General features: G+C 48.4%; 1 protein-coding gene across 9 annotated transcripts in view; it reads right to left on the reverse strand.

The window, feature by feature from the left end:
• SLC13A3 (solute carrier family 13 member 3) overlaps positions 1 to 27,344 on the reverse strand; it is a 77,061-nt gene that overhangs the window by 20,662 nt on the left and 29,055 nt on the right. For 5 of the 9 annotated variants that reach the window (XM_070486014.1, XM_070486017.1, XM_044748293.2 and 2 more), the window contains 8 exons: positions 24,241 to 24,506; positions 21,764 to 21,927; positions 12,785 to 12,851; positions 10,943 to 11,008; positions 9,780 to 9,965; positions 7,372 to 7,497; positions 3,389 to 3,484; positions 2,332 to 2,436 (listed from right to left, as the gene is read on the reverse strand). In XM_070486014.1, the coding sequence (XP_070342115.1) occupies positions 2,332 to 2,436; positions 3,389 to 3,484; positions 7,372 to 7,497; positions 9,780 to 9,965; positions 10,943 to 11,008; positions 12,785 to 12,851; positions 21,764 to 21,927; positions 24,241 to 24,506 (1,076 nt within the window). The remainder of the gene's footprint in view (positions 1 to 2,331; positions 2,437 to 3,388; positions 3,485 to 7,371; positions 7,498 to 9,779; positions 9,966 to 10,942; positions 11,009 to 12,784; positions 12,852 to 21,763; positions 21,928 to 24,240; positions 24,507 to 27,344) is intronic. The other 4 variants (XM_070486015.1, XM_044748294.2, XM_070486018.1 and 1 more) reach the window with 1 other exon arrangement.

The raw sequence follows: 27,344 nt of genomic DNA on the forward strand, positions 1-27,344 counted from the left end.
CTCCCTCATGAGAGCAGAACTCATATCCCCCATTTATGAGAGGGAGTCTGGGGCTCGAGGGCGGAGCGTGCAGAGCTGCTCTATCCAGCCTGGCAGCCACAGCCACACATGGCCCGTGGACACAGGAACGGTGGCCAGACCAGACTGAGATGAGCTGTACGCGTACAGTACACACCAGACTTGGAGACCTACTATGGAAAAAGGAACGTAAACATCTCAATAATAATTTATTATATAGGCTACGTGTTGAAATAATACAGTGTAAAATACAACAGATTATTAAAATTAATTTCATCTGTTTCATTGGACTTTTTAATGTGACTACTAAAAAGTTTTAAACTACATATATGGCTCACATTCTGTCTCTGTTGGATGGTGCTGATCAAAACCATTAGATCTGCACAAATCCAGAGGACACATCGCCCTTCTCATCACGTTCTGACTCACACCAGAAGTTGACACAGCTGTCCACTGGCTCTTTCCTAAACCACTCCCCTCTCTCGGCCTTGGCTAGTCCGTGTCTCCAGGTCTTCCTCCGACCTCACTGACCGCTTCTCCACCGCCCTGATGGCTCAGTCTCCTCCACCCAGCTCCCAGGTGTCAGGGTTCCTCAGAGTCTTCCACGCCATCCCTATACTTTCCCTACCTGAGCCCATCCATTCCCGGCGATTTAAATCCCAAATTTATATCATGACCCCCCAATTTATATCTGCAACCTGACACCTCTGAGCTCCAGGCTGGCATATCCAAGTGTCCACTGCAGTATTTGAAAGACATCTTAGACTTGCTAAGTCTAAACCCAGTCCAAAATACAATTGTTGACGAGCCACCTCAATCCCCCCAAAGAATGTTCTTCTCCAACTAACCACCATCTATGCAGGTGCTCCTCCCCTCGTGCCCCAAATCCAACCCAGCAGCATGTCCCATCGTTTCTAACTTTGATTATATCTTGACTGCTCCATCTCCGCTGCTATCATTTTCACTCAAACCCTTGAGGTCAGCCCCCTAGACAAGGGCTCAGTGCACGTCTTCTGGAAAGAGCCACACAGTAAATATTTTTGGCTTTGCAGACCCTATGGTCTCTGTCACAACTTGACTTGGACGTCGTAGCGTGAAAGCAGTCACAGAGAACAAATAAACGAACAGGTGTAGCTGTGTTCTGGTAAAACTTTATTTGTAGACACAGAAATTTGAATTTCATATAATTTTCATGTGTCACAAAATATTACTTGTCTTTTGATTTTTCTCCAGCCATTTAAAAATGTAAAAGCCATTCAGAAACACCCACTGGGCCAGCTTTGGCCCATGAGCCTTAGTTCTCCAACCCCTGTTCTGGATGACAGGAGTCATCTAGACGGTTCTCTTCTGTTCTCCCCACCCAGATTTTTGCCCCCACTATCCGTTCCCTCACCAATATAGCTGAAATTTTACTGACTCCTTTCTGTGTGCCATTCAAGTCACTTGACATACAGCACCTGATTTATCGTCAGAACAATGCACTGAGTATACTATTACAATACCATTTGGCAGATGAGGAAACTGAGGCACAGGGAGGTGAAGTAACTTAAAACCCTCCAATAGTCTCCCACTGCTCTGCCAAAAAAAAAAAAAAAAAAGACCAAAATGCTCAATATGTCCGACAGAACCCTCCACAATCTGGTCCTCACTGCCCTTCCAGCCACTCCTGCCCCCCTGCCCCGCTCACCCAGCCTCGGTCACACCAGGCCTCTTCGGTTCTGCAAAGGTGTTCAGTGGGCTCCCAGCTTAGGCTCTCAGTAGATGGGCCCAGGGCGTCTCCACCTTTCACCTCTCCTCTTCCTAACCTTTGCTTTTCCCAAAACTATCCACAGTCGATGTCCCCACTCCGTCCTTCTATAGTCTAACCTTCTCGCTCTTTCTTCCACAGCACTCATGACGATTTGCAGTACTTTCTTGTCTAACTACTTGTTCTTGCTGTGTGCCCCGCATCTCGCTTAATGCCTAGCATGTAACAGGCTCTCAATAAACGTTGACTGACTGACTGACTGAATGAATGAATGAATGATGTGTTCAGGGTCGCACAGTTTATAAGCGGCAGAGCTAGCATCTGAACCCAGTTTTGCCTGATTCCAAAGGCAAAGCTCTTAACACACGAGAACCCAAATGTTTTATGGTCCAAACCTAAACTCTTGAGAGTAAAAGGAGCTGTCAATAGTTAGACGGGACAAAAGGCACAAACCCAGCCCAGGCCTCCCCAGTGGCACTGCGCTCCCCACCGCACTCTCCAGCTCCAGGGGGCCCATCCCGGAACCTGCCCTGTTGGACTCCATCCCCTGGTCCCCAGAGTCTCACCCAGGGGTGAAGAGGCTGGCCCAGCCGGGGATGAACTTTGGGTCCCGGGAGAAGAGGAGGATGGCGAACATGCAGAAAAGGATGAAAACAGCCTGTTCCGCGAACCTGTGGCACAGACATGCAGGCCCCGAGGTGACCATAGGCTCCCCGTGGACCTCAGCAGGGAAGGCCTCTGCAGGCGCCCACTGGGGGTGGCTGGACCAGCCCTGCCTCGGAGGAGCTGAAAGCAGTAATTCACTCCCCAGAAAGTCCCCAGAGTGAGGGTGGGGGGTCTCATGGTGTAAGTGATCCTGCTCTGGGCTCCCACACTCCCCCAAACTATTTCTATCATTCCCACCGGGAACTTCACTGGGTCCAAAGGCGAATCCAGAGAGAGAAAAAAGGAGCGAAACAGAGGCAGAGTCAGAAAAGCAGAGAGAAAGGAAACTTACAGCCAGACAGAAATCGAGGGGTGGGCAAAGAGAAAGAGGAACAGTCACACATACAGAGGGGGACAGATAAACAGACACAGAGGGGGACGGACATGGAGAGAGGGGTAGACAGAGGTAGAAAGAGAGAATCCCCAAATATTGGAGCAAATATTTACCCAATGAGCCCACTTCACAGATTGGGGAGTAGGACCCAGAGAGGGTTAGTGCTTTGCCTAAGGCCACACAGGAAGTTAGTGGCAGAGTCATTCCTTGTGTGTAGGCCTGCTGACTCCTAGTTATTTTCTCCACATGAGAAACATGCATTAAACAAGGTCCTGGAAGCCGCCCAAGGCAGTGTCGGGTATCCGTGGACCAGGAGGGAAAGGGTGCATTAGGCAGGAAGGTGGCAGGTCCGCATCCCAAGTACACCTTATGGGGCTTTCTGGTCCTCAGGGTGTCTACCCCAGCACCAGGGCAAGAAGCTGACTGTGTAAGCTAGCTCCCTACTTTGCATCCCCAGGCCACTGGTCCTGAAATTCCCCTGGGAATCCACCCCTGGGGACCCAGGGGTCAGGCCAGGAGGCACCTCTCCTGAAAGTCTAGTGCCCAGCTCTCTCCCTGCCCCGAGGATCCCCCGAGCCACGCACTTGATGGGCCCCAGGTTCTGGAATTCCTCCCGAATCACAGCTTCAGCCCTATCTTCTGCATCAGTGCTGATCTCAGATTTCTTCCTCCTCCAGCCCCTGAAACAGAAAGTGGGCAGGTTAGGAGTGGCCACTGCAGGTACAGCTAACTTCTCACCGGTCCCACCACCCTCTGGCCGGGCCGCATTACCTCTGCAACAGCCTGCTGAGTGGGCTCCCTGCCTCTGTCTTCCCCTTCTGAAACCTGTTCTCCCCACCTACAGCCTAGATGGTCTTTTAAAAATGTGAATCTGATCACATGACTCCCAGGAAGAAAATCCTTTCAGGGGTCAAACAGGCACATGAATAAACCAACAAATCGATGGAATAAAATAGAAAGTCCAGAAACAACCCAAGCATACATGGAGATCTCAGCTACAATAAAGTCGGTTTCTCATATTGGTGCAGAAAAGATGAGCTATTCAGTCAATGGTGTTGTTCAACGAAATAGGATTGAGAGTCCAAAACAAACCTATACTTTTATGGTCAATTGATTTTTGACAAGGGTACCAAGATCATTCAATGGGGAAAGAATAGTCTTTCAACAAACAATGCTAGTCACATGGAAAAGAATGAATGTGGACCCCTACCTCACACCATATACAAAATTTAACTCAAAATGGATCAAAGACCTAAATCAAAGCTGGACTTATAAAAATCTTAGAAGAAAACATAGGGGTAAATTTTCAGGGCCTTGGATTAGCCAATTATTTCTTAGATATAACACCAAAAGCTCAAGCAACCAAAAATAGAGAAATTGGACTTCATCAAAATTTAAAACTTTTGTGTGTCAATAAATAGAGTTGGGACAACCGAGTGGCCATCTGGAACAAAAAATGAAGTTGGATCCAAACCTCACACTGCACCCTGAGGATAATCTCCAAATTGATCAAAGATTTAAATGTAAAAAATATAAAAATACAAGAAGAAAACATGGGATCATTCTTTTATAACTCCTGTAATGGGGAAATCTTTCTAAATGAAATTGAAAATTCAGAAGTCATATGAGAAAAGACTGATAAATTAATCTACATAAAAAAATTTCTAAAACATTCTTCCTGGAAGAAAGCACCATATGCAAATTAAAAAACACATCAGGAAAAATATTTGCACCTCATGTTGCAGAATAAGCACTAATCTTTCAATATATAAAGAGTCCTAGAAATCAATAAGACCAAGACCAACAATCCATTTGAAAAATATACAAAGGATATAAGCAGACAGTTTAACAATTCACAGGCAAGAAAATACCAATGGCCCCCATGTATATAGAAAACTTTTCATATTGCCCCTCAATATGAAAAGTTGCTCAAAATTACTCAATAAAATACATGCAAATTACTCTTCTCTTATCACATTGGCAAAAATCCACTTGGCTGCATGGAAGCAGGCACTCTCATACTAATAAGTGGGAGAACAAATTACTGCCGTTCCCGAGGAGAACAACTTGACAGTATCTATTAAAATAAAAATGTGTTTATTCTCCGACCCAGAAATCCCACCAATGGAAATTTATCCTACAAAAATGGCATCTGTCACGGAGACCAGTCATCAGAAACATATTGTATCTGCTTGTATTTGCTCAAGGACACTCTGGAAGTTTATGCACGAAGCCACTAAGTGTGGATACCTGTTTAGGGGGAGATAGCGGGCGAACGAGGAAATGAAGCCTTGATTGAGAAGAAGAACTCTCACGCCATACTTCTTCGTATTGTTTTGATTTTTGAACAATGTATGTGCAGCTTATCCAAATTAAATTTAAAAATAAATAAATATATATTTCAAAGCCCCACAACGGCTGTGTGTGTGAAGATCACACCCTTACACGGCCCTCAGTGAGCTAGCCCAGGTTCTCAACCTTGGAACTCTTGACATACTGGGGAGGATCATTCTTTGTTGTCGGGGGCTGTCCTGTGTATTGTAGAATTCAGCAGCATCCCTGGCCTCTACCCGCTACATGCCAAGTAGTACTTCCTCAGTTGTGGCCACCAAAATGTCCAAGATGTTGCCAATGTCCCCTGGTGGAGGGGTGGGCAAAATCATATGAAAACTCCTGCCTCCTTTCCTGGCCTCATCTCCCACAAACTTCCCATACACCCTGAACTCGGCTACTTTAACCTTTATTTAGTTCCAGAACATCCCTTGCTACCTCTGGCCTCAGGGCCTTTGCACTCACTATTCTCTCTGCCTGGAATGCTCTTCTTCATCTCCATCTCTTTCCTTCCTTTTACTGAGTTACGTCTACTTCTTCTTCATATCTCAGTTCAAAAGTCACTTCCCCAAGGAAGCTCTCCTGACCTCCCGGGTAGGTGAGAGCCGTCCAGTGCACACCCTCATGTCTCACTGTTCTTCTCCTTCGCATCACAGCACTTTCACGACTGCTATTCCTGGAGTGCTTGACTGTTCACTGTCTGTCTCTGCCACCTAGAGTGCAAGCTCCCTGAGGGCAGGCACGTACTCTGCCTTGCCCACCTGCTGCATCCTCAACACCCCTATCAGCATCAGACGCATCGTGGGTGCTCAGTGGCTATCTGCTGAGCGAAGATGGTGCCATGGGATTGGCCTGAACCTTTTCTGTCACCCACGCAGAAACCCCCCTCTCGCTGGGCTCCCCGCCCTTGCATGTCCTCTCTCATAGCCTCCTCTGAGGCCAAGTCCTGCAAAGTCCTCCTCAAACCCACAGACAGGAAAAGGGGCCCCGGTTCAGGCTCAGTACTAGTCAGTTCACACACTCGCCCGCATTTAGTTTTTAGCAGTGGCTCATTTTTATCCCCAATCTACAAGAGAAGAAATTAAAAGCTCAGGGAGGTTACAGAGTTGCTCAAGATCAGAGAGTCCAAACCACGATTTGAACTCCGGTCCATCTGAGTCCAAAGTCTGGGCTTGCTGCTCTAGGCCAAGCCGAGCTTCGAACCCTGAGTTTCTGCTACGAGGAGTCCTGGAAGGCGTTCGAGCCAAGGACCACCACCACCAGAGCCTTTCAGTTTTCAAAGCATTTTCCCATCTCTTTGATCCAGAGTAGCTTCTACTGGACCCATTTTACAGACGAGCAAATTCAAACCCAGGGAGGTGAGGGGACCGGGTCAGAGAGAGACTTTATGACATGCCTGCCACCCCCACCCTGAGCCGCAGCTCCTAATTTAGGATTTCCCAAACTCCAGGCACTCACAACCCACTTCACAAATCTTCCTATAGCCACACACCACCCGGCTCAGATTTACTTAATATTTTCTCCAAAGAGGCTCCACATTTTAAATAAAGAAACGTATTTAAATAGAAAACTTTACATTCCTCCCGTAAATGGAAAACAAGGACCGCTTCTCATAAACAGAAAGTAACCACAAAAATAAACACACGAAAGCACAGCAACGTATTCTGGCTAGATTCCATCGCTGGCTTAAGTCTCTGGAAATGAGGCTTGCTCTTTCTTTGTTTAAAAGGCTGATCTGGAGACGTGAGAGAGGTGTCACGTCTTCTCCAGCACCCTGCTGAGACCTTCTCTCCAACGAAGCAGATCGATTCTACAAGAGCTGAGAGAAGGAGCATTTTTCTCACTGTATGACTCAATGTTGTCTTCTACCTTGTCCTCACGCCACTCCAAATTATCTCCTTGACCAGGGCCCGGTAAAATGGGAGACACGGCTCTCCCCTCCCCTTTGGAAGGAGTGTTTACCTTCTTAAAGAACGATACTATCAGTGATTATGGATGATGGGTGACATTGACCGAGGGCCCGGGCGTGGCAGGCAGGTCACACACCACCCTATCCTCCCATCCCCGGGAGGTGAGGTCTGCTACAGTCACCACATAAGAAGATGGCACGACATCCTAACGACAATCCTCCTCAGGAGGAGACCAAGTCTGAGGAAGGCCATCCTCCGGGGGAAGGAAGCCGGGACTCCAGTGCAGCTGGGTTGGGCTCAAAGCTCAAGGGAAACACAAGCGGTACCTCAGGGTCATTCCCCCATAGAGGAAGGAGATCCAGAGCCAGCCCACCAACAGGAACAGCAGCATGAGAGGGAAGGCGAAAATGAACCAGGAGCCGAAGTTCACCACGTCGCACTGCGGGAAGAAGCTGGAGAAAAGAGGGAGGTGAGAGCCAGGCAAGGTCAGCCATGCTAGGTGCGTGCGTGCGTGCGTGCGTGCGTGTGTGTGTGTTTACATGGAGAACCAGAAGAAATATGTTAAGTACTAACAGTGGGATTGAACGTATTTCAAATTTTTAATTTTTTTCTCTATTTTCTGAGTGTTCTAGTATGTGTCTATTTCATGTCTAATCAGAACAAATTAATAAAATGTATTTGGGAGCAAAGGCCAAGGAGAACACTCAGCAGCCATTTCCCGGTGTCCCCAGGCTCCCAGCTGGGGAATCACAACCCTATATTATCTGGCATTCCTTCTAAGTCCCCTCCGTCCAGACCAGAAGGTCCAAGCTTGTGCAATCAAATGTTGCATATGATTTGCATGTAATTTGCATGCAATTGACTCAAAATCTTTCATGGTTGATATTTTTACTTACAGCTCCAGCATTTTTTCCCTAATTCCTTTTCAAGTTGGAACAAAGTCCTGCTCACGTCTGGGTGGGCAGGCAGCCTGAAAACCCTCTGACAGCAACCACGCCTCACCCATTACCCCCATCCCCCAATCAGGACCTGCCCCTGAGGCCCCCCCGGAGCCCACCTCTTTCCTGTTCAGCCCTGGGGATGTGCTCCAGGAAGTCCTGATACCAGACACCCCGCTTCATCCCCGCAACAGACTGTCCCTGTGCTTGCACTTCCTTCTAACTGAGGAGACCAAAGGGTCAAGCCCAGATCGTCCCCACATCTGAAGCAGGACCATCTCGACTTCTGGTTTTCTGTCGCTAACCAGAAAACACGAAGCACAGCCAGGCCTTGCTCAAAAAATGGAGATGAAAAGACACCAAAGGTTTGCAGTGGCCTTAAACCAATTGGGAAAGTACTGATGCCTGGCCCCCATCGCATACCTGCCGAATCGGAATTTCTGCAAGTGAGACCCAGGCATATGTTTTTCCCCTTCCCTGATGACTCTAATATGCACCCATGGCTGAGAATCACTGGTTTCTATCATCAAAGCTTAAAAATCAAAGGATTTTAGAACCTGAGAAGGTAGTGGAGGGTTAAGGCTTTAAAATTGGCTCACGAGGCAAAATATGGGTTTACTTAAAATTTCTCATGAAAATAACTTTGATTAGCCACAAGTATAGTCTTGATGTGTGTGTGCCAAAGCCTGGCTCAGGAAAACCAGCACCGGCGTCCCCTCCTTCCTCCTAATAGGCCCTGATTCTTCGGTGGAACAGCAGGGAAAGAAGTTGGCCAGCCCTTGGGGCCACACTGAGCATCAGATGCTTCTCGTGTTGTTCGTTTGCCAAACGCTGACACCTGCATTCGTGGGGACTAAATGAACACAGGACACATCTCCACTGCAACGGAATCTTACAAACCTCGCCTCTCAGGGTTCTGGAATCTGAACATCTTAGAAACTGAATCTTGAAATACTGGGATATTTTTTAAATCTTCGAACTAAGTGGTTTGGCATAATGCAATTGACAAGTCGTGCTGTCTGAGAATCCTCGTTTATCCTTGCGTCCTGACATCTCCTGTTGGAACAGGTTTGGGGATGGGGAGACTTTACCTCCTGGCAGAGTCTACTCCACTGCCGGCCAGCGTGCATGGTGCAAAGCTTCTCACGGGGCCTTACAGCCACAGATCAATGCCTCCGGGTGGGGTTAGTTTTTAAAGCAGATGTCACTCCTCTGCTCCCGGCTTCTCACCGACTCCCCATCTCTCTTGAAGGACAAGCTGGGGCCCTTATGACGGCGGCCTTAGTCCAGCCTCTTGTTACCCTACCTCTTCTCACGCTTGCCTTCGCCTTCCGCACTCCAGCCTCTCTGGTCTTTGTGCTGTTCCCTGAACACCCCTGGGACTGTTCCCACCCTTGTCCAGGCTATTCCCTCTGTCTGGAATGCTCTTCCTCCTGGGTCCACATGGCTCACTCCTTCACTGCCAGGTCTCTGCTCAAATGTCACCTTGTTAGAGAGGTCGCACATTCCTGACCCACCTATGTAACACAGCACCCACTCCTGTCCCCTCTACTCCCTTATTCTGATTTTATCTCATAACTTATCACACCGACATTATATATTCATTTGCTTTTCCTTTACTGCTTGTCTTCCCACTACAATGGAAGTCCCCCAAGGCAGGGATTTTGCTGGGTCCCCAGAGCCTGGCTGACAGAAGGCATTCCATGCTCATTCCCTGAACATTGGATGAGAGAGGAGGAGAGGAGGGGAGCAGAGACTCCAGTGCTGGGGGGGTTGTGGGGGGCACTTGTTTTTACCTCTTGAGCTGGCCAAGCAGGATGAGGTTAGGGGCGGTGCCCGTGAGGGTGGCGGTGCCCCCGATGCTGGCCGAGTAGGGGATGGAGATGAGGAAGCCCTTCCAGATGTTTCTGCGATAGTCCTCCTCCTTCTTGGAGTCAGCCAGAAGATCCAGCGGGGCCTCGGCCTCCTCGGGGCAGTCCTTGCTTTTAAACAAACCCGAAGAGACGCCATTCAGAACACACTCAGCATCTCTGGTCTCAGGGGGATACTCACTGCTGGGGCGGGAAAGCTAAGAGGTCTTTCTAGAAGGGAATTTGGCAGAGGTATCAAAAACCTCTAAAACTGTGCAACCCTGCAGCTGAAGTACTTTACTCCAAGATCTTATGAACAAATAACTGGGCAGTGCCTCAGGGGCAGGCCCAAGCGACTTCACCACAGAATTAAATATAATTTAAATGGAAAACAACCCACATCTCCATCAAAAAGGCATTAGCTAAACACAGATGACCCTCTTTCTGGAAGAAACACCAAAGCAGCTATTAAAAATGACGATTTAGATGGGTGTTTATTAAAATGAAAGACGTCCATCATATAAAGGGAAAAGGTAAGTAACAGCATTACTTCATTTTTTTCATTCTAAAAATATTCACATATTTCATGAATATATGAATATTAAGAAAAGTCTAGAATGGTACAAGCAGAGTTTTTTGGTGCCTTTCTCGGGAGTAGAATTCGATTTTTTTTCTCTTTTACTCTTTACGTATATTTTCTGGCTTGTTTTCCTTGTACAGAGTTTGAGAAAGAATTAAATTAAGAACTGTTAATTATATACTCAAAAGATAATGATGTTGACACAAATTTATTGACGTGAAATGATGTTTACTACACTCCACTAAGTGTAGGAGCAGGTTACAAAAAACATATATAACATTATCAATTTTTTTAATTTAACATATGCATTTATGTATATAGAGAATATGAAGAAATAATCTAGAATGAGATTCACTTAACGGTTTTAATCGATCTCTGGGAGTGAGATGTGGAGTACATTTTTCTTTTTGTTGAAGAGTATTTTTTTTGACTTGCGCGATTATGAAATGTTTATACAAGTAAATGAAATTAAGAATTGCTCCTGTGCAACAAATCAATTTGTTAAAAAAATGAAACATACTTTAAATACCTTCTGGCTTTAATTACTACATGAGAGGCCCCTTCTCCAGATGGCAACGAAGACATGATCTGAGGTCTGAAAGGAAGACAAGGACTGGGAGTAGCTGGAGACCGATGTCACGGCCTGACTTCCAGGCTGAGAGGCCTGGTCAGGAACTGCGGTCTCCCTCAGACCTGGGGACCCAACCAGACTGAGCCTCACAGTGAGAATGAGGAGCAGAGAAGGCCCTAGGGCTCATGTAGTGCAGCCCCTTCTTTGTTTAGATGGGGAAACTGAGGCCCAGAGAGGGGATGGGGCTTGCAGTCAATGGACACAGAGTCCCAGAGGGTGGGGATCGGATCAGGTCTTTTCCAATGGATTCAACACAAGCTTTGCAGGGGCAGATGGTCAAAACAGATTCCCAGGTTGCATGGGAGTAAGTGCTAGGCCAATCACAGAATCCATATCTCAAAGCTGGACTCTAAGCCCCAGATATGGTGCCAGGAAGGAGCACAGGCCATGGGGTAAGACTCAAACATAAGATCACACCCCTCCTCTGCTAACCCCCCATCAGCCCCCATCTCATTCAAAGCCAAGGTTACATCAACGGCCTGTGAGGTCCCACAGCCTGTGGCCCTCCACCACCACACTCTCGCCACCCAGGCAATCTCCCTGACACCGCCTCCTGCCATCCACTCACCCACCTCCAGCCACACTGGCTTCCTGTCTGCTTTGGACTCTCAGGACCTTTGCACCTGCTAGTCCCTCTGCTGAGAACGCTCTTCCCACAGATCCCCCACGACCCCCCACCTCCTCCAGGTGTTTGCTCAAGCATGACCTTCTTAGAGAGGTCTTCGCTAACCACCTATCTTAAAACTGCCCTTCCCCACCCCCAGCCCTCCTGCCTAGCCCTCTTTCCTGCTTTGTTCTCCCACACAGCACTCACCAACCATCTGAATACTATGGATTTTACTCACATATCTGCTTCTTATCCCTGGGATGTAAGCTTTACAGGGCTGGGCTTTTGTCTGTTCATTGCTGTATTCCTAGCGGTGCCTGGCTCGTCACAAGCTCTCTATAAATATTTATTGAATGAATGAAACAGACCTGATCAATGCCCAGCATGCCTTGAGCAAGTCACTTTACTTCCTGCTGTTTCATCGCCACTGAATCAAGACAACAATGACATTAACAACAAGCGCTACCATCTGTGCCTGCAAGGCCTAGCAACCTGATCGACATTATCTTACTTAATCGACATTATCTCATTTAACCCAAAACAACCCTATAAGGTGGGTTCCAATATCATGTCCAGTTGGTAGCTGAAACTAAACCGAGGCTCAGAGAGGTTATGTGACTTGTCGGAATCATACAGCCAGTAAGTGGCAGAGCCAGGGTTCAAAGCCAGGTCTGTGTGGCTCCAAACCTCAGAATCTTAACCACGCTGCCGTATACAAAGGACGCCATAGACCGAATGTGCCGCCGAGGTGAAGACGCTTCCTAAGTCACACAAGTGCAAAGGATCGTGAGGGGCTCATAGGACGCTTTTCCTTAGAGCCTCTTGACCCTGTCCGCTTGCCTCTCCTCCTTGACCGCAGTGTGGTTTGTGCCCTTCTGCCCTCTCCCGCAGAGCCTCCTCCTCACCACAACTCCAGGGATTTCACGAGCTCCCCTGCCCCGTCCACATTTGCATGTTTTAAGGCGGCTGTGGAGGTCTGCCTAAGCCGAAAGGACAGATGGTGGAAACTCGAACATTAGGCCATTTGGAGAAAAAGCTGGGGAGGGGAGGGGACTGCTTGCAGCATTGAATTCTGGTCCATCATCTCCTTGGATCAAGCACTGGCTCCTCTATGCATGTCACCAGGAACTCACTCTTCTGTGCTGGCAAGAAACTGCATCTCCGTGGGCACCGTGTGCAGGCCGTTTCTCCGCACAGCAGCTGGGAGGAGAGAGCATGACGGCTTTAGTGTAAGGTAACAAATGGGACAGGCGTGTTCCTCCTCAATCAGGAGACATTCTTCAGGTTCCCCTCCTAGACTAGTCGTTGAATTAAAAGAAAAAACAGGCAGTCAAAATTCCATCCTTCTGTCCCACCCATCCACATTTGGAGATGACCCCAGGCCTGTGGGCAGGGAGCTGGCTGCAAGGTTGCTGGACAACCCATAACTCAAGCCTAGGCTTACCTAAGCTGCCATTGTCAAAGGGATGTTTGGGAAAGACTAGCTAAGAGTAGGAATGGATCAGCAAGGGGATGGGTGACCCCAATCTCCCATTCATTCATTGAAAAAGTATTTATTGGGCATCTTCTATGTGCTATTGACTATGAGTTTGGGGTACACCATGAATAATATAAACAGGTCCCTGCTGCCATGAAAGTTATATTCTGTAAGGGGAGACAGACAATAATTGAATAAAGGAAATTTCAGGCAGTGGTGAAAGTGATGGAGGAGATAAAACTAGGCAATGTGATGGAAAGTGATTGCAGAGTGGGGATGGGAGCAAGTGGCCTACTGCGATCAGGTCAACCGAGAAGACAAATGAGCTGATGGCATTTGATCTGAGACCTCAAGGATCATAGGAAGAGCTGTAGGAAGAGGGTTAAGGGCAACAGGAGCAGCAAGCGCAAAGGCCCTGAGGTGAGAGTGCGTCTGGTGTGTCGGGAAGCAGGAGGGAGACCAGTGGGGCTGGAGGGGTTGAGGGAGGGGAGAGTAGCGGGAGGTGAGGTGAGAGAAGGGCAGGAAGTGGGATGGGTCATGCGGGGGTCTTGGGGCTCACGGTAAGGACTTTGGCTTCTCTTCTGAGTCAGATGGGAGCAGGGCCAGGGGTGTGTTTGAGCAGAGGAGAGTCAGGACAGGATCTGACTTCCTTTTAAAAGTATCCTTTGCTTGATGGGTCAGTCTCCCCAGGAGCCTCCAATAATGTTCTGGAGACAAGAAAAATGGAAGAGATTAACAGTTCCTGCAGCTGAAACCATCACCAAGGGCACAAGAAGCCGGCCCTGGGCATTGGGCGCGTGCCTGGTAGCTGAACACATGGGTTCTGGGTTCGAATCATGGCTCCATCACTTACTATATGACCTTAGATCCGTGGTTCCCAACTAGGGCTGATTCTGCCTCCGAGGGACATTGCACAATATCTGGAGACGTTTTTGGTTGTCACAACTGGGGATGGGGGGGTGCTACTGGCATCTAGTGGGCAGAGGTCGAGGATGCCGCTAAACCTCCTACAACGCTCCCACAACAAAGAATTATCCTACTCGAAATGTCACTAGTGCTGAAGTTGAGAAACCCCGGTTTAGATAAGCCCCTTTATCTCCCCGTACCTCAGTTACTTAATTCACAAAATAGAAATAATAAGTCTCCCAGGGTTGTCAAGAGCATTAAAGAGTTGATCCACTTGCACCAGACTGAATATTTTCATCCCCAAAACTTACACGTGGAAACCTAAGCCCCAGTGTGATGGTATAAGGAGGTGGGTCTCTGGGAGGCGATGGGGTCACGAGGGCAGAGCCCTCAAGACGGGATCCGTGCCCTCAGAAAAGACACCCCAGAGAGCTCCCTTGCCCCTTCCACCGCATGAGGACACAGCGAGAAAATGGCCACCTACGAACCAGGAAACTGGCCCTCTCCGGCCACCAAATCTGCCAGCATCTTGATCTTGGACTTCCCAGCCTCCAGAAGTGGGAGAAACAAACACCCGGTCTCTAGTGTTTTTGTCATAGCAGCCTGGAAAAGACTCAGACACCGTTTAAAGCAGGGACGGGCCAACTTCTTCCGTAAAAGGCCAGACAGCAGGTATTTCAGCCTTCAGAGGCCACACGGTCTCTGTCGTGAACCAGTCAGCTCTGCCATGACAGCACGAGAGCAGCCCTGGGCAAGACCGAAAGGAATAAGTGTGGCTAAACCTTTATTTCTGGACAGGGAAATGTCAATTTCACATAATTTTCACATGTCCCAAAATATTCTTCTTTTGATTTATTTCAACCATTTCAAAATATAAAAACCATTCTTAACTCACAGGCTGCACAAAGCATAGGTGGCAGGCTAGATGCAGTAGGCTGAAGTTTGTCAGCCCCTGATTTAAAGAATTTAACAGGAATTCCTAGTGAGAATTTAGTAAATGAGGGTTACTCTTAAGAAAGATTAAAAAAGAAGGCCCTGACCTCTGAAATTGGTCTGACCCAGATACACCATGTTGTCCTCCTGTTGGACCTAAACAACCTTCACAACGCTGACCTCAGACAAAGTCACTCTGAGGTGACAGACGGTCAAAGCAAGGCCACTGCACAGGCTTGTCCCAGCTCAAAGCTCAGCACCCACCAAATACCAAGAACGCCCTCTCGCTAAACCAACAGCTGCTGCTTCTCCACCAAGGATAGAGTTGCTCCTGATTTCCGACCACACCCAATCTAGAGCAAATCCTGCTTCTTTAGACCGTCCCCCCAAAACGCCCCAACCAAAGCCCCAATCCTATGAAGGTCCTTTCTGACACCCTCTTCCTGAGGCGGTCAAGGCTGCCCACGCTGTGTGCTCTCCCACACTGCGGCAACAATCATAAACTCAACCTGTTGAACTCCAGATGTGTTCCTGGGACCTTTGGCCTCGTGCACTGGGAGGAAAGGTCTTGACTCCAGCCTCGGCTCTTTCCTTACCTCATGCAGGGGCTTGGGGAAGCCCCTTCCCCTCTCCACTCTGGGCTGCTTCTTCCCTGTTGGTACCATGAGGGAGCAGGAAGCCATGGTGGCCAACTGTGTCATTTTTACTGTGCCTGAGGGTGGCCCTGCTGACCATGCACCAACCAGGGCCTGAGGGTATATGCAGATCAGCTCACCCTGGGCCACGGGGACCAGGGCCTCAGGGCTCCTGTGACAGGAACACATGTCCATATGCAATGCCCGGGGCTGGAGGCCAGGGCACTGAGGCAGGAAGCGAAGCACTGTTAATAGGACACTGAGGCTGGGAGGCAAAGTTGCTCCCCAGGGGATGGCCGGACAGGAAGAATTCCAACCCAGGGACCTCCCGGTCCTCATCCATCTGTAGCTCACTCGCTACCCTTCCCACCTGGGTCAGGACCACAGCTGTCACACAGCATCAGATGCCCGCAGAGCTTGCCAGCACCTCAGGCATGACCCAAGGCCTCTCTCTGCAGCCCCTGACAAACAGTAGAATTTCCCGGAAGAGCCCAGCCCCACCCTAGGGGTTCCAGTTTAGGGGCTCGGGGGTGGGGCCAAGGCCTCAGTAGCTTTGAAAAGCTCTGCAGGTGATTCTCTTGGGCTGCCAGGGTTGAGGACAAATTACAGATGGGGAAATCGAAGCCTCCAGTGGCTGCCTATGCCCTCAGAGAGGGCGTGTGCTCAGTAGTCTGCTACAGCCCCCACCTGGCCCTGTCACTCATCCATGGGCCCCCGTTGCTGCCAGCATCTGCATATAAGATACCAGACTGTGTGCTGTACACAAGGCAGGGGAGGACAGTCGTACGCACACAGCTGTGAACAGTAATTACCTGTAACATGTAAGATTAGGAAGCAGGAAGTTTCACTTTTTCTTCATCGGATTAGTCATGTGAAAACATTTTATACCAAGCATCATTTTTCTAATGATGATGATGGTAATAAAACCAATGAAGAGAAGCTGAAATAAATAGGAAAACCAAGGTGCCGAGTGTCCTTAACCATTTACCCAGGGCCCGTCCCTGAGCTTCCCGTGACCACAGGGACCCAAGTGACCACAGAGAAACAGGCCAGTGTGGCAAAGTCTCCAAAGCTTCTGCCCTTTCTGGGTCCGGAGATCGCTGGCCGGTTGGGAGCTTGGCTTACATAAGGGCTTATTCAAATCACACCAGTCCCTGAGCTTGTGTCAGGCAGGGAACCGAGGCCTGTGGCATTTGTCATCTTACAGCAGCCCCAGGACAGCTTGGGAGAACCTTCCTCTTTACACCTGGGGAAACTGAGGCCCAGAGGTGGCTTATGGTCGGGATCAAGATGACCCAGTGGGCCAGCGGCAGCGGCAGCCTTGTTCCCGGGACTGTTGGTCCTCCACCCCTGAATCTCACTCCATCCCCAAAGGCACCCACCTGGCTCTCAGGAGGTCAGACCTGGAACCGCTAACCAGCCTCACCTCCCTGGGTTGCTGAAAGGTTCCTGACGTTTCGCACACAGAAGGCCCCCACAAAAGAGTTCTTGTATCAAATTAGGTAAAGAACACCCCAGGGAAAGTCAAAGGCCCCCAAGTCAGACAGTTTTACATCCATTAATTCACTTAGCACTCACAACCACCTAGATGGTAAGTATTAATACCCCCATTTTACGTATGAGGAAACTGAGGCTTAGAATAGTGAAGTAACTGGTCCATTCATTCGTTTATTAATTCCACGCATTTATTGAACATCCACTACGTGCCAGCAGCATTCTAGGCGAACAAGACTACGCCAGTGTAGACTGCCCACGGCAACGGCAAAGGCTGACGCAAGCCCCCGTGGAACCGGGAGTCCACGGAGGAGGCATAGGAAACACAGCCCTCTCCCGGCTGGGAGTCTTGGAAACGGCGACCCACAGAAGGGTAGGCTGGGTAGGCTGTTATTACCCGCTCCTCCCCGTTCCTGGAAACCTCATCATGGTTTTTATACAATTGCCACTTATCAGCCACTTCCTATGTGCCAGGCTCTCCTTTCTCATGTGAGCTTCACAACGATGTACAGCAAATGGGAGGTTTGGGCCTCATTTTATAGGTGGGAAAAGAGCCTCGAAAGGAGGCCCCTCTCCTGGCCTCATGAGTGAAGAGTGAAGGAGGAGGGCAAGCCTTCACCCAGCCTGAAAGGTTGCTTTTTGAAGAATGGCATCTTGGGCATTCCTAAAGGAAAGACAGGGTTGATGACCCAGCTTTGTTTGGGCAGCGAAAAAGAGGGCAAAGAGGAAAGAGTGGGAGAGTTTAGATTCAAAAGCCAGAAGGGCCCTTTACTGGTTCAGGGACACTGGGCAAACACTTCACCACTCTGAGCGTCCATTTGCCCCTCTGAAAATGGGCATGATAACAGGGCCACCCCTGCGGGCCTGCAGTGGAGGATCTATGAGAACACACATGTAGAAGGACACTGGGGAGGCCACCACTCACGTGGCCTCTCGGTCCCCAAGGCAGTGCAAGAAGCAGAGCTGTATAAAGGAACAGAAGAGAAGCTGCAGGGCTGCCCTCCAAGGCTGAGGACCCCAGGGTCTTGTCCAGTGGGCCCCACCCTGCCCCAGGCTCTGTCTTGCTCCGGCATGGTGCTTATAAGCACAGACTCCGGATTCAGACAGAGCTCAGCAACGAACTCACCATGTTACTTTGGGCAAATCATTTTGCCTCTCTGAGCCTCAGTCTCCTCATCTGTAAAATGGGGATCATCGACCTCATCGAACTGTATGAAGATTAACTGAGCTAATGAGTAAGAAAAATGTAGCACAGTATCTGGCATATGGTGGGTCTGTAGAAAATGACACTCATACTATCATTGTTGTTGTTGCTATGGGTGTCCCTCATGGACTTAAAGGCCCTGGGAACCTCCTGGCCCCTGTCCTGGCTCACTAAAGAGTCTCCACTCCCTGCACCCCGTCCTCACCGCCTGCCAGCAGGACAGAGCACAGAACCCGGCTGAAAGGGGACATCTCTCTCTGCACTGGAATTAGCCTAGTTTCAGGACCTGGGGCTGATCATTAACCAATCCTTGCTCTCTGATCCCACTGCCTGTGAAAGCAGTGTCTGCCCCAGCCTCCCAGACCCTCCTATCCCCCGGCATCCTGCAGCAGAAGAGAAAAGATTCTGCGTTTCACCTTGCAACCAACACTGTGTGCGACCCTGGACAAGCCCCTTTCCCCTCCTGGGTCTCAGATTTTTCATCTTTATAATGAGGGAACTAGCTTCCAAACATTTTCTTTTTGGCCACTAGACTCTTTAAAAAAAAAATCTTGTGTGGGAGGCAAAATAACAGAGGTTAAGAGGACAGGCCCTGAAGCCAGCCAGCCTGGATTCAACACCAGCGCCACTGTTTTGAAACTATGTGACCTCGGGGCTACTTTATCCTCTTTTAAAATTTCTTCCTCAATTTCCATTCCTCTAAATGAGGTCAGTGTTGGCTCCACCTCACTCAGAAGTAAGGCCCTAGGAAGAGTTCTTGCCTAAAGTAAGTGTTCAATAAACAGCTGTGCTTGTTACTTGGAAGCTCAGTGTACAAAACAGAAAAAGTGGGGGCAGCGGGGGTTGAAACGGGGGCGGGAGCAGAGTCTCACTACTTGCTGCCACCCCAGGGCAAATATGAGGCGGTTCTGTTGGAGTCCCAAGATTCAAGGGAAACGATCCGAAAACCGAGGGAGCCTACGGGATCTGCGAACTACGGCCCCTGGCCTCTGGGCTGAACCCAGCCCACTGCCTGCCAGCCAAGAATGGTTTCAATATTTTTAAATGGCTGGAAAAAATCAGTAGAAGAATAAGATTTTGTGATGTAAACACTATATAAAATTTTAAGTTCAGCACCCATAAATAAAATTTCACTGGAACACAGCCACACCCACTCTTTACATATTGTCTAGGGAGGCTTTCTCTCTGCAAGGGCTGAGTTGATTGGTTGTGACAGAGTGGCCAGCAAAGCTGAAAACACTTACTGTCTGGTCATTTTTAGAAACCGTTTGCTGAGCCCTGCTCTAGAGCATCTCTTCCCTTCCGTGTGGAAGACTTTGACCCTGCATAGATCCTGGCTCTGTTACTTTACCACCAACGCGATTGATTCTGGACTATCACCTCACCTCTCTGAACCTCATCTATAAAATACTTAGAATCATTTCTAGCTCTCAGGGCTGTCGTGGAAATAAATAAGCAAGCCCCCTTATTGCGTGATGGGAAGTACCCATACCCCACTAAATGAGATTAACTTAGATGGCGCATGGATCAATATTTAGATTTTTGACAGATATATATTTATTTTAATGCATATTCAAAAAACACAACTAGCACACAAAACCCAGGGTTTCATGGATAATGTTTGCTGTATTAGTTGGGGTAAATGGTCCAAAGCTACGGAGGCAGATCTGCCATCCGTCTCTCAACATGCAGCTTCCATCTTTGGGTCCCAGGTAGCATCTCTTGCCCCCACCATCATATTCACATTCCAGCCAGCAGGCATAGAGAGCAGGACGGCAGGACCAGGAAGTTGCACACAACATTCCCACTCATATCCCATTAGCTAAACAGAGGCACCTGACCACATCTAATTGCAAGGGAAGCTGGGAAATTCAACCTTTTCTCTGCACAGCCATGTGCCCACGAAGGGGTTCTATTACTAAAAGAACAAACGAAGAATCAATACCAGGGATAAGCCAGCAATCTCTGCCCACACACGTACCAATTTAAAGCTTCCTTCTAAAATACGTTTATGTACATAAAAAGAAAGACTTTTTAAAGCAGACAGGATGTGGCAGCCATTTTGCAACCACGAGGGAAAGACCAAGGAAACCACAGAGATGCCAATCAACAGTCCTGATATCTTTGTGCCTCTGAATTGACCCTGGAACTGCCTTTCTCGGACTTCTTGATATTTGAGGAAAATAAATCCCTATGCTTTAAGCTACTTGTAGACAGGCATTCTTTTTCTTATAGCCAAAAGAATTCTCACTTTCATGGATCAGAGAGTGGGCTGTGGAGCCAGACTGCCTGGGTGCAAAGTCAGGTTCAGCCATTTGCCCTCTGTGTGAATTGAGGAAGTCACTTCCCCTCTCTGAGCCCTCACTGAGTCATCTGAAAACATGGTGGCTCCTTGTGTGTTGTTTAGTTTAGAACACAGCTTCAGAGGGCTGAGTGAATCCAATCCCTCAGTTCACGGCACGTTATCACTATTCATTGCACGAGGCCCCTTTTGTTTCTTTAGTCCCTTTTATCCTTGTTTCCCACTCCCATCCTTCCCGGAGCAACCATTCTGATGTGTTTAATGTGTAGCTTTTCGTTGGCTCATGTTCTTGCAAAATGTTTAATCATTTGCGTATTTTTAATTTGCATAACAGCATTGTGCTCTATGTCTCGTTCTGGCTTTTTTTTTTTTTTGCGGTCACAACCGTGCTTTATGAGATCCATATACGTTCCGCTAATTCTTTGTCCCTAAAAGCAGCACGGTGCTGGGTGGTGCACCCACCACGCTTGACCTTCCTTTTACTGATGATCACGTTCACGTGGCTGCCAACCCGCCACAGCACAGAGAAGGCTGCAGCGACCTTCGTTGCACAGGTCCCCTCACGAGTCTGTGTCTGAATTCCTCTAGCATTTGCAACCAGGAGCGAAACTGCTGGGTTGCAGGGTAGATGCACACTTAATCCGATTAAACAGTTGCAGACTGCCCTTATGAAAGGCTGGCCCAGCCTACACTCCAGCAGTGCACGGAGTTCCCGTCGCCCCCGTTCCCGCCAACACTGGGCATTACCCAGCTTTCTCATTCTTGCCAGTCTCATTGAAGTAAATCTCACTGTTGTTTTAGCTTGCACTTCTCTGGGTATTAGTGATTTTGAGCATCTTTTCAAATGCTTTAAAACAAGGTTTACTGATAGTATCTACTTTCTAAGGCTGTTTTGAGAGGTAAAGGAGATAATGTATGTAAAGTGTTTAACCCATTGCTTAGTACACAGTAAGTGCTCAATAAATGCAAATTTTAAAGAAAATCAGGTACCATGGATTGACTTTGTTAATTCTCAGTTATTATTATTATTATTGAAACACTTGGCACACAGTAGGTGCTTACTAAGTGCCTTCCCTTCACCTTCCAGGACACCCTTTTGACATCCCACTCCCACTCCTCCACACTGGTGGCTTTGGCCCCCAGTCCCTCCTGCGGCCTCACCTGTGTTCTCTTCACTCTCCCTCCTGAGGTCCTTCCGAGTCTCCCTGTGGCCAAAGAGACTCTTCAGGATGGCATTGGCGATGGGCAGCATCATGGCGGTGGAGGCGGTGTTGCTCAGCCACATGGAAAGGAAGGAGGTGGTCATCATCATTCCCAGGATGAGTCTAGGAACAGAGGGAGGCAGAGGCAGGTCCAGAGCCAGGGACCAGGAGGTCTTCTGGTCCCCGTTTGCCACCCCCGAGGAATCCAGCCCACTCGTTTTATAGGTGAAAAATTAAGGCCCAGCGAGGACAAGCCAGGGACGAAGCGGGGACCAAATCCACTCACCAGGCTTATTTCAGATCTAAGGAAACTGGCTCAACATGTTTAAGTGAACTGACCGGGTACTCAACATAAAATAGTTCCAAAGACCCCCCCAACCCTGAAATTTCCTCTCCTTTGCCCTCCCATCCTGATGGCTCCCACTGCAGAATAAAGGTGCCTTGCTTTGGCACCAACACTCCCCACCATCTCACCCTGAATGGCCTTCCCAGCCTCCTCTGCCCTTGCCCTCCCACTCCTGCCGGGCACCCCTGCTCAGGCTCCGCTGAGCTTCCGGCCAGCACCCAGACACACCCAACCACATGCCTGCCTGCCATGGCTCGGTCCTTCCCTCCATGGGAATCTGAGTTTCACGATTTTTTCTCTTTATGTGGAACTCTGAATCCACCTGGAATTTATTTAGCTATCTAGTATGAAGTCAGATCTAAGTAGATTTTTTTTCAAAGAATAAACCGATTATTCCAACCTCCATCATTTATTTAATAATCTTTCCCCTCTCCACTGATTTAGATTTCTTCTAGAATATTTTTCCTGCGTTTTTAAGATCTGTTTCTGAACTACTGTCAAACTGCCTGTTTTCACTGCTGTAACTTTATGTCTGATAGCAGCCCCATCCATTCTTCAAGGTCAAACGTAACCTCCTCCGTGAAGAAGTCACCCCTGCCTCTCCCGTGGGCTGCCACACCACATGTGCCCCTTGGGTATCAAATTCTGCTTTATGGATGGACTCTCTCCGCAGGACTGACAGTGCCTCCAGGAGGAAACACAGCTACAGAGCCTAGCAGAGTGCCTGGCACAGAGCAGATGCTGGAAACCTAGGTGTTAGCCAGGTTATCCGGACTCTTTTTCCTAACCACCTCCCCCCATCGATTTTATCAACCAAAGAGTTCTCAACTCTATCCATTCTGTCCATCTGCACTGCCACCAGCTAGTCCAAGCTGCCACCCTCTCTTGTCTGGACACCCAGAACATTCTCCTAACTAGGCTGCATCCAGCTTCCCATCCCTCAGCTATTCTCCACACGGCAGCCAAGAGGAATTGTTTAAAAATGCAAATCTGGTCACGTCACTCCCCAGCTTAGAGCTCTTTAAAGCAGAGATTCATAACCAAGGGGAGCATGGATATAACTCACGACAGAAATGATGGGGGAAAAGCATCTTTATTTTACTAACGTCTAACAGAAGTTAAACATTTCCTTTCGAAATAAACATAGGCAACAAAGTTCAGTAGTATTAGAAGTGCCCGGGACTTTGTCACCAATTAAAACCACAGATATCTTCATACACATTACAACAGTTGCAGACATCCTGGAATATCACTGCCACTCAAAACTGCCTAACTACAGTTGCTATCAGGCCGGTTGCTAGATCTTATCATTTACTGCAAAGGAGTACATAGCGTACCATATCACAAATTTGTGTGTTGTTAAAAATGTATTTGCATTTTGCTGTAACTGTTGTGAATGTTGTTTTAAATCCTAAGCGTTGTGTGCTTTGTACATTTAAAAACATTATGCTAGGAAGGGATCCTTAAGACTCATCAAATTGCAAAAAAAAAAAAAAAAATTAAAGGAGCAACAATAATGCTACTTTAAAGGCCACTCAATCCTCTTAGAATAAAGTTCACATCCTAGCCAGAGGCCTAACCACAGGAATGGACCCTGCCTCCCTGTCTCTCCAAGGCCATCTTTCCACCCACTTGCTACCCACCTCATCACCATGGCTGGTACGTAGTAAACTAGGATGACAGCAGCCAGGATTTACTGCACTGCACGGGTCTACGCTATTTTATCCTCATTCCACAGGCAAAGAGAGGTTAAGTCACTTTCCAGGGCAGGAGAGGCCTGAACCATGCTGCTAACAGGAAGCCCTCTAAAGCCACTAGACACTCATCCCCGAGGGTGGAGCCTGCCAAGAAGCATTTCAACTGGCTTCGTGGGCGATTCTGACGCACTTCTGAGAACTGCCCAAAAGCCTAGTACTGTGTCTGGCACACGGAGGGAGCTCACTGTCTGAGGAATGAATAAGCAAATGGAAGGCGGGACATGATGAGTCCGTCGGCCTGGGTGATTAAACCAGGAAGAGTGAGTTTGGGCTCCAAGAGACGTGGTCCCTCTGCCTCCCCGCCCTTGGGCTGGACCCATTCCCTGGCCTTACCTGGCGGGCTGGACCCCAACGAACATCAGGACCTTGAGGGCTATTCTCCGGTGCAGGTTCCACTCCTCGATGGCGGTGGCCATTATCAGCCCACTGAGGAAGAGGAAGTTGGTGTCCAAGAAGTACTGGGGGCAGACCTTGTTGGAGGGCAGGATGCCCAAGAAGGGAAAGAGGATGATGGGCAGCAGGGACGTCACCGAGAGGGGCAGGGCCTCCGTGCACCAGTACACCGCCATGAGCAGGATGACAAACAGGCAGCGGCCTTCCTGCAAGGGGAAGACGCAGGCTCAGGAGGGTCAGCCGAGCTCAGGGTGGCAGCGGGAAAAGAGGGCCTGGAGCAGGGCCTGTCAGGGTGCGTTCCTCAGGGAGGCAGTGGAGAGGGTGAGGGCCCAAGGCTTTGACCTTGAGCAGGTGGTGTCACCTATCTGAGCCTCATTTTGCTCAACTATAAAACGGAGAAGCTATATCTGTCCATTTTATAGGGCTGTTTGAGGATTATAAGAAATATCCCATTGTCTTAGAAGTAGATACTGAGATGAGCATGACAGTGATAACAGTTTACTTGATAGAGGATCCCAGAAAGTTCTGGAAGGGTAGTGGGGAAGCGAAACAGAGAAGGAAGCCAATACAGAGTGTGTTGAGAAGGTTACCACTGTGGGATGCTGGGGCTCAATCCTGATGGGGACCCTGGTTGACGGTATAGATCGTGCCTCAAAGTTGTCTCCCTGGGAGGCAGGAAGCTGGGCTATTTATCTTCCAACTCCTGGCCATCTTAACTCCCCAGCACTTCCAGCCTGCCCCAAGCACAGGCTGAGCACGCTCCTGCAGCCAGAGAGCACACGCATGCAGAGCATCTCAGGTGCAGTAAGAAACCATCGCACATGCAGAGTGGCAGCTGCCAATGGGGATGTGGAGGGAGTACCAGTAGCAACTGCCACATCTACACCCAGCACGGAGCACAATGCCCATCAGATAGTGCACACTCTATAAATAGGAATAATAACAAGTGATATTTATTGGGTTATTAAGTACCAGATACTATTTATTCCTCACAAAATCTCAGTGAATTCAGTATAATTATTATCCCCATTTTATAGATTAGGAGGGTGAGATGCAAGGAGGTCACTAACAAGACAACGGCTGAGAGAACAAGGCAATCTTAACCTTGTTAAGCCAACGCTCTTAACCCGGTACATGCAGCTGTTATCAGCTGAACACTAGGACCACTGACAGACAGACAATGCAACTTTAAAGATTCAAAACCAAACAGATTCAGTGGTTGCTGGGGCTAGGGCGGGAGGTGTGTGTGTTGTAAGGGGGTCGGGGGGGCTGCAAAGGAGAGCAAGGGGATTTTTGGGGTGATGGAAATGTTCTTCACTCAGATTGGGGTGGTGGTTACATGGGCATGTACATTTGCCAAAACTTGTCAAACTATTCACCTGCTTGTGAAACAAGAGGCAATGATGACAATGTCGTCACTTTTTTTTTTTTTAAGATTTTTATTCGTCCCTTTTCTCCCCAAAGCCCCCTGGTACATAGTTGTATATCTTTAGTTGTGGGTCCTTCTAGTTGTGACATGTGGGATGCTGCCTCAGCATGGCTTGATGAGTGGTGCCATGTCCAAGCCCAGGATCTGAACCGGCGAAATTCTAGGCCGCCGAACTTAACCATTCGGCAACACGCCCGGCCCCAATGTCTTCACTTCTGATATATCAGTGTCTCAGAGGATTCATAATGAATCATGTCTTACTATTCATACGGTCGCTGAATAAAGCTACTTACTGCCCTGACCTTGCTTTCTTATGTTCTCTCAAGGCAATGATCTTGCATGCTTCAGTATGCAGACAATCCCTTGGATTTGGTGCTGTTTGGTGCCATTTCATGTTTCTTACTTCTTACTCACAGTAGGTTTTGCTGACTTTATTCAGTGTCCATAGGATATTGAAGTGAATTCCACCCTAACAAGCATCATCCTAATAGAACGCATCCTCTGCTACACAGAACGGGCATCAAGCTGTGTGCAGACACATGATTGGTTACTCCATCTAACCGACGGGCAAGGGCAGGACCAGGAAGACCAATGAGATGGCTCTGGTAACAATCCAAGCAAAGATACTGGGAGCTAGCGTCTGGTGGGAGCAGTGGTGGTAGTGAGAAGCGGTCAAATTCTGGATCTGTTTCCAAGCTGGAGCTTGATAGCTTTGCCAAGGATCTGTTAGGATGTGCGAGGCAAAGAAGAGAGGCTAAGGGTAACTCCAGTTGTTGGCCTCAGCAGTGGGAAGAACCAGGCTGTCATTTACCCAGATGGGAAAGACTACAAGACCCGCCCACATCCATTTCCATACCTTCAAAACATCCTGAAACTCTGCCTGACATACCCTCCACTGGAGAATTTCCATTCCCTGAGTGCCTTAGCTTCTGTCATCAGTGCTCACACTCACTCACGCAATTTACACACCTACAGAAAGCCTCCTGCAGAGGCATTTCTGTACAACAAATCCTATTTTCCCAATTATCTATTTTTGTTGTTTGTTACCTATGTCTTTGGTGTCGCATCCAAGAAATCATCACCAAATCCAACATCCTGAAGCTTCTGTCCTATGTTTTCTCCTAAGATTTTTACAGTTTTAGGTCTTACGTTTAGGTCACAGATCCATTTTGTGTTCGTTTTTGTATGTGGTGTTGGATAAGGGTCCAACCGTCTCCTTTCGCATGGGGACATCCAGTTTTCCCAGCACCATTTGGTGGACTGTCCTTTCCCCATTGGCACTCTTGTCAAAAATCATTTGACCGTACACTCGAGGGTCCATTTCTGGGCTTTCTATTCTGTTCCATTGGTCTATGCGTCTGTCTTGATGCCGGTACCGCACAGTTTGGATTCCTGTAGCTTTGTAGTTAAGTTTTGAAATCAGGAAGTGCGAGGCTTCCAGCTTAGTTCTCCTCTTTCAAGATTGTTTCGGCTATTCAGGGTCCCTTGAGATTCCACATGAATTTCAGGATAGGTTTTTCTATTTCTGCAAACAACGTCGTTGGGGTTTGGATAGGGATTGCATTGACTCTGTAGATCTCTTGCGTATTGATATTTTAACAATATTAAGTTTTTC

The sequence above is a fragment of the Equus asinus genome, chromosome 15, assembly GCF_041296235.1.
Source record: "Equus asinus isolate D_3611 breed Donkey chromosome 15, EquAss-T2T_v2, whole genome shotgun sequence".
Taxonomy (NCBI): Eukaryota; Metazoa; Chordata; class Mammalia; order Perissodactyla; family Equidae; genus Equus; species Equus asinus.